The sequence below is a fragment of the Scylla paramamosain genome, chromosome 2, assembly GCF_035594125.1.
Source record: "Scylla paramamosain isolate STU-SP2022 chromosome 2, ASM3559412v1, whole genome shotgun sequence".
NCBI lineage: Eukaryota > Metazoa > Arthropoda > Malacostraca > Decapoda > Portunidae > Scylla > Scylla paramamosain.
In genome coordinates, this window is record NC_087152.1 from 27,614,516 (window position 1) to 27,622,663 (window position 8,148).

At 42.2% G+C, this 8,148-nt stretch overlaps 1 protein-coding gene across 1 annotated transcript; it reads left to right on the plus strand.

Annotated features, from left to right (window-relative positions):
- The first annotated feature begins 6,650 nt into the window (after positions 1-6,650).
- LOC135106769 (myb-like protein X) lies at positions 6,651-8,148 on the plus strand. The gene has a single exon (XM_064016064.1). It carries the CDS (start codon positions 6,691-6,693, stop codon positions 8,032-8,034), a length of 1,344 nt encoding a protein of 447 aa, XP_063872134.1. The 5' UTR covers positions 6,651-6,690; the 3' UTR covers positions 8,035-8,148.

The following is an 8,148-nucleotide window of genomic DNA, read 5'->3' on the forward strand; positions in this document are numbered from 1 at the left end:
TTATTTTTTTTTTTATTTTTTTTTTTTTTTTTGTATCAGCAAATACAGTAGGCATTCTGTGGACCACTCTAAAGAGTCACTGTGGACCACCAGTTGAGAACCATTTCTCTAGTGTGATTGTTTCATGTGGAAGGACATGTTAAAAGGACTCCTGAGGACTCTTTGGGACTGAATGTGATGCAGGTCTTGCGAGTGATGCTCGGTATTCCTTTACTTTTATGATCAAGTGTCATCTGACTAGCACTTAATGCTTCCTTGAACTGCCTTATTACGGTTCTTTTCATGGATAAAAATTCCAAATAACGTGTTACATTTCATTGGTGGCATAATTTCCCTTTAAAATTAATGCAAAGCAATCAATGTGGCACGTTCCATATCCATTATTGTGTCACTTTATTATGCACACAAACACTCCTATTAACGTATTACATCCCGCCCCTGGTGTGATTCCCCTCACCATGAATACAAAGCAATCCAAACGCTACAGTTCAGCCCTGCTCATGAAACACACGCTCTCATACAACTAGGCTTTTCACTTGCTTTCAGCCCTTGTTTTCTCTTTAATAGTGCGAGAGTTGACTGGCCTCTTCACTCTTTGATCCCTTTCACAGTTAAACTCCGTAATTCTCCCTGATTTTTATCTAACTTCCTAAACTTCTTATGACTTGAACTGATCACATATGTTTACTCACCTCCGTATGACTTGAGTTGCTATAAGAAACGAGTATCAAGACACCTTCCTCACTAAATGAACCAACCTGATTTAACTCTCTTTTCCATCCACTGTTTACCATGCGGAAATTAAATTATATTGTAAACTCTAACCAAATTGTTACCCTTATGATCTATTCTAGACTCTAATAAGTGATCTCGAGACTATGATAATAACACGCTCCCTCCACTGTACACCAGCTGTCCGTAATGTATCATGTCCAGTGGCTGTTAATAGAAACTGATGCTCTATTAACCTGTCATCACTAATTAGTAATCATTCACGCACAAGCTCATCCTCTTCACCACAACATCACCATCACCACATCTTACACTCCACTATACCATGATTCTGTCCCATGCCTCACCCCGCCACCACTAATCATTCCTAATTAATATCCTGTCCCTCACTACCACCACCACCACCACCACCACCACCACACCTCACTCAGCTTCTCCTATTTTCACGAATTCCTCTCTTCTCTTCCCTCACTCCACTATCCTTCATCCTCTCTCCCTTACGTTCCATCCTTCCTTTTGCCGTCATAATGCTTGCAGCAGACGCCCCTCCTCTTCCTCCCCCTCCTCCTCCAGTCCCACAGCATTACCAGGGTGTTGTCTCCCTTTTTAAGCAGGGAGCTGTGGGAGGAATTGGAGGGATGCTTAGTTGAACATGGCGAAATAGCGTTGCCTAGCCGCCGCCGGGTATAGGAGTGTATTGAGGGTGCATTATCTCGGTACAATGGCGGTGAAAGGGGAGATGGGTCGGTGAGTATGTTCAGGCGCAGATAGACAAATGTGTTGTTGGTCTGACGAATTGATTAATGAATAGGTATCTGGTTGAACAGGTAGATTTATAGATTGATGGCTGGATGGGTAAATGGTTAAATAGATGGAGAGGCTGATAAATAGATAGATATATAGATGGACAGATGGATGGATAGATAGATTGATAGATAGATTAATAAATGAATAAGTATTTAATTAGATATAAATATAAATAGATGGGTAGATAAACAGTTCAGTAAGTAGAAAAATAGATTAGATAAATAGACAGGGAGACAGACAGACAGACAGATAGACAGACAGACAGACAGGGATAATAAGTACATAAGTGGGAAAATATGTTGATAAATCCCCGTTGATAGATAAGAAGGTAGAAGTATTAGATAGGGAGAGATATACAGATAAAAACATCGACGAATGGGTAGGTAAGTGAAGAAACACAGAAAGATAGGATGGTTGAAGAGCAATATACATAAACAAATAAGAAGAAAGTGGAAGTGTAAGCGATGAATCAGATAAAGAGAGAAATTAGCTGTATATTGATGGACACAACATATAGAAATGCAACTGTAAATCATGGTAAACAAACTAAGATAAATAAAGGTATGTACTATGTTAGAAGGAAATTACATTAGAGAGTCAGCCAGCATATCAGACATTCAGAAAGCAGGACAGACAAAGACACATAGACAGACTGACTGATGAGTGCATATGCGAAATGAAATAGTAAACAAACATACATATATAAAATCATTTTAAATAGAAAAATATCAGAAACTCTGAGACAGACAGACTGAATTTCCCATAACGAAAATATTTGTATGTTCATGTTTGGTAACTTACACACGAGCGATGGATAAAAAAGGGAGATTTTACATATAAACCTAGAGAAACAAAGGAAAGCAAAATATTATAAAACAAAAAAATGAGACAATAAAAAAAAAACATGAATCCTCCTATCAGTGAATCATGTTGCAGACAGAGGCGCCCACACACACACACACACACACACATCACCGTAAGATCAGCTACCTACGGGCTGTACATGCTACGCAGACTCAGGTCGCTGGGGACGCCGACAGATGAGTTAAGGAGGCTGTACCTCACCTTCATCCTCCCCAAACTCATGTACTCGTACGCTTCCCCAGCGTGGTCCTCCTCCCTCACACACACTCAACAGCTACAGCTAGAGAGTGTGCAGAGAAAGGTGTGCAGGGTCATCCTTGGCCCTGCCTACACCACCTATGATGAAACCCTGACCACCCTGAGTCTGTCCAGACTATCCACCAGGCACCGAGAGGCTCTGGAGAAGTTTGGAAAGGGACTACTGCATCATCCACGTCTCAGAAACATGCTGCCTCCTGACGCGCCTCGCCCGGTCCGTGCCACCAGACACCACAACAAGATAACGCTTCTAAAGGGCTGTGGTAGTGGTAGTCACTGGAACTATAGGTACTTGTACAATTTCTTTACAAGAAAATACATACATATTGTTTTCATGTACTTCTGCGAATAAAAGAAAAGGATACTGAAATGACTAAAAAGTAAGATAAAGATTGTTTGCGCATTTATTTATTTATTTATTTATTTATATATTTCATTATACTGAATTCGTTAGGTGAGCCTCAACAGTCATTGATATAAGACCATTTTTCTCAGTTTCTCGTCTGCTTAATCATATCGTAACTCCCTCTCTCTGGCCATGGATGGCTGAACTCCCACGGCTTGAAGTGATGGGGTCGGGATAATCAATTATTAGTGTGTCGGGTGGGTGGTATACTCTTGGCACCTGACATGCCATAAAACAGCTGACCAGCCGCGACATACACTTGTGTGATCAGAAGTTTGTCGTGGTCACTGTCATAAGACGATAAGATCAAAAGAAAATAAGGGAAGCTGCAAGAAGCCATTAGGTTTACACATTGCAGTTCCTGCATTAAGCATACCTACCCGTTGCCGCCTATCATCGTACTCCACTTCAGGTGGTCAGATAGTGGTTCCCTGTGGCACACGCACTCGCCCTGTCTCGTAAACAGGTTTGTAACAAACAATATTGTACCACGCGCGGTGTGCCCTCGCGGGACACTGCTGCTCATCATTACTCATAGTTAATCTTGTTTCATAATGGAAAACTAGATATGAGTTTTTTCTTTTCCATGATAAGGTGTTCCTTCTGCGTTTCCTCCGGCAAGGACACGGAGGAAGTGAAACTAATTAAGATCTCAGCGTTAGATCTCGTCCTTGTTTTTAATGTTACCTCGTCAGTGTTGTCATCTCAAACTCGACTAACTGGCATGCTCATGCATCCACTTTTTACTTTCTCGTTCAGCACATTTATTTGCTGTTTTTGCTGCCAAGTACGCCAAAGAATACTTTACTGATAGCGAGGGAAGCTTGTTTGCTGGTGTTAGCAACACTTTTCTCGAAGCGCCATGAATATAGATTGCTAGCTACTGTGTCCCTGTGATTACATCTGGCGCTGCAGCAAGACTACCAAAGGTAATTCTAAAATGTTTGGACTGTTGGCGGCCAGAGCTTTCACAGTCAGGTTAAGGAATGGTGTCTCAAACTTCTATTCCTAGGCGATGCAGTCAATGACTTTAAGACTTGTCATTTAACAACAAACGCACGTTTAATGATAACTTCACTAGCAGGACGGAGAAAGGAGAGAGAAAGAAGAGTTGGAAGTGGAAGAAAAAAATGGAGAGTCTAGACCATTCCACACATTAATTATGGTCGTAAAGTTAGCCGGGTACTTCGAGACGTTGTCTGTGTCCTTTGGGAAATCTTCCAGCGCCAGGCCTAGCAGTATTGCCGCGGCGCCCTGCAGAACACCTTGCCCACGGAAATTGCATGGCCCTGAACCTGCTGGTGACGCGGGTAAGGAGGGCAAGGAAATGAGGACTCGCACAGGTTCTTTTGCCTGTTTTGGTGGGGTGGAGGGGAAGGGAGGGGACTGGAAAGCGGGCGAGTGGCGGCAGACGATGGGGCGGGAAATCTAATTGTCCTTTTCTGGTGTAAATGGCGAGGGAGGCACAGAGGTGGAGACTGAGAGGTGGTGAGGGAAGAAACACTACGTCTCTCTCTCTCTCTCTCTCTCTCTCTCTCTCTCTCTCTCTCTCTCTCTCTCTCTCTCTCTCTCTCTCTCTCTCTCTCTCTCTTGCAGAAGCAAGGAAGGGGAAAGGAATTAAAGTGAAGCGAATAATTGTGTAAGTCAATTAGAAGTATTTTCCGGGGCATGTAGTGTACTCTCTCTGTCGTGTCGGGATGGCATTGTTTGGCTTAGTAAAGGGAATGCATTCTCGAACGTCTCAACGCTTTACTTCAGTTAACAGGGCCTAATGAAAATTAATGGACTTTCCAACCGGATTTTGTTAATTTTAGTGATAGTTTAACAAGGAATCTTTATCATCACTGGACAAAGCGCTCATGACAAGCAGAATAACTTACACGTGGTCTTTTAAAACAGTCGTAATGCGGAAACAAAAGCGTTTCAAAATGCGTGTCATAATCTTAAACGCCCTTCTCCAATCCTATGTATCTTTTTTTTTATATATTGTATTATATTTTCTTTATTTAGTCACTATTTTATATTTTATAATAGTTCAATACATTTCCTTAAAGAGCTGTTTGCTTCAGAAGGTTAAGCAGCATGCTATCTTGAAAATCGTGCAATATATCAGTCGTGTAGAAATATTAGTGACAAATCAATGCCTCAAAATGTTTCCTCACTTGGGTTTGTCAGAAACCGGTCTAACCTAGGCCGTTCTGTCCCATCCCTTCATCTCTCGCAACCAATAGAGATTGAACCTTATAACCTCCCTGATCTTGAGTGGATATCAAATTACCGAAATCTTTTCTGCGTCTCAATCAGAAAGAATGGTACTATCGGAAAGGAAAGAATTGAAACTGAAACGAGCAGAGGAGAATTCGCTGATGTAACGGAGGAAAAGAGGCATCGATAGAAAAAAATAAATACTGGGGTCATGGAAAGCGAAACAAATAAAATAAATAAAATAAATAAATAAAATAAATAAATAAATAAAGTAAATAAATGAAAGGAAATGGAAGGAAGGACAAAAGAAGGAAAAAGAGAAACATAAAAAAGAGGAGCAGGGCAACAAAATAAAAAGAGACTAGGAAAAAGATAAATCACATTAGAATGATGAAGGGAGGAAGGGAAGGAAAGGAAGAGAAGGAAGGGGACACACGGGAAAAAAAATACATAAACAGCTAACCTGTGAGCTTGAAGTGATCTAAAAAAGTACTTCTGAGTCTGGAGATGTGTTAAGTAATGGCAGGTGAGAAACAATGGAGTCAGTAAAGTAAAGGAAGGTGTTAAGCATTAAGAGATGTACAACACTGATAGTGAAATGTTAATGAGAGGTGTAAAGTAATGGCAGGTGGAATGTAATGGTAGTATAAAGTAATGGGGGACATAAAGTATTTGTTGGTGTTATGCATTATGATGTATAAAGTGATGGAAGTGTAAGAAAAATGTAAAACAATAGGAAGGACAAATAAAGGCGCTTATAAAGCAGAAGGAGTGTATGGGGTGTTGCAAGATGAAAATGATTATCAACTTGTGGCATATAAAAATGATTATTTGAAATCTCACGGTAAACCATGGAAAACAAAGCCTGAATTTAGGAAAACAGGAAATTGTGTGGACTGAAAGGACGGAAAGGTGGAAAAAGAAACTTTAAAGTTATACTAAATAATCAAGTTACTAGAGTAGTAGTAGCAGTAGTAGTAGTTGTAGTAGTAGTCGTAGTCGTAGTAGTATTAGTAGAATCAGTAGCAGTAGCAGCTGCATTAGCAGTAGTAGTAATTGCAGTATTTGTAGTATTAGTAGTAGTAAAAACAATAGTAATAGTGGTTGTAGTAGTAGTAGTAGTTGCAATAGTAGTAATAGTAGGAGGAATAGTAGACATATTCTTATAACTGGTAGTAGTAATACGACTAGTAGCAGTAATAATAGGTGGCAGTGGTGGTGGTTGTGGTAAAAAGAAAAATGATTGGTGGCAGACGCAATGGTAATGTGAATGCTGATTGGCGGAAAACATGAGGAGGCGCTCTCTCCCCCACCACTAACTCCTACCTCTTTCTCCAAGTAACTTTCAACCCCCTAATCATGCCAAACATTGGGAGTGAGTACCTCAGACAATCCAAACACACTCAAGATTAGTACCAATGGCATCAAGTGAAGACAGCGACTATTACAAGCTCCTCGGCGTGAGCCGCGGTGCCACGCCCGAGGAAATCCGCAAAGTGTACCGGCGGCTCGCCCTCCTCCACCACCCGGACAAGAACCCGGGCAGCGTGCGGGAAGCGACGGCAAAGTTCCAGCGTATCCAGGCCGCCGTGGAGACGCTCTGCGACCACAGGAAGAGGGCCGTGTACGACAGAGAGTTACGCCAGCGAGAGAGCAAGAGGAAGAGGGGCGACAGCTGCAGGCAGAGGGAACACAAGAGGAAGAGGGAAGAAGGGCGTCAAGAGGAGACCTATCACCGAGAACAGCGGAAGGACAAGTGGAGAAGGAAGCAGGGAGAAGAGAGGCGGAAGAGGCATCAGAGAAGGCGGCGACGGCAAGGAACAAGCTACCGAAGTGACGATGACGACGAAAACATGCAAGATGAAGTTCCTGAGGAAGAGAGCAACGAGGAAAACGAATGCACGGAAGAGAGTTCTGACGAGGAAGAGGAACGCGCGCACCGGGCGTATGAACACGACTCAGATTACGAGGCGGAGAAGGATGAAGGCTCCGGTTCCTGCAGCGACTACGAGTCAGAGGAATCGTCTGAGCTGGAGACTCCATCTGAGGAAGAATCTGAGCCAGAGTCTTTCCACCAGCAAGACTCCGACTACGATCCCGACTCCGAGGCGACGAGTGACTCTTCCAGCGACGAAGAGTCAGACGTTGAGGCCGAGAGCGAATCCTCCTCCGAAGACGACGAGGAGGAGGAGGAGAAGAAGGAGGAGGAAGAGGGGGAAGAGTGGACAGAACATGAAAAGGAGAAAGCGTCTGAAAAGGAAGATCATGCTGAAGATCGGCCCGAGAAGAGGCATGACAAAAGAAAGAAAGAGGATGAGGATGAAGAAGAGTTTAGACAACGTGAAAAGAAAATGAGGAGAGACAAGGAAGAGTCCGAAGACGAAAGAAATGATGAGGAAGAGCGGCACGAAAAGAAACTTGAGAAAAGGAAGAGACAAGACGAAGATGAAGAAGAGTTTAAACAACGTGAAAAGAAAATGAAAGATGATGACGATGAAGATTTCGAATACAAAGTGAAGGAAGAAGAATCAGAAGAGAAAGAGAAGGATAAAGAATCAGAAAACAAAGCGAAGGATGAAGAATGGGAAGACAAAGAGAAGGATGAAGAATGGGGAGACAAAGAGAAGGATGAAGAATCGGAAAACAAAGAGAAGGATGAAGAATCGGAAAACAAAGAGAAGGATTCAGAATCGGAAAACAAAGAGAAGGATGAAGAATCAGAAGACGAAGAAAATGTCGATGAGTTTAAAGACGAAGAATAGGATGAAAACTGCGAAGAAGAAGAGAAGGAAGAAGAGTCTGAAAACAAAGATGAGAAAGAGGAAGAATCCGAAGAGGAATACGTGGAAGACTAAGAAGAAGAGGAAGATTCCAAA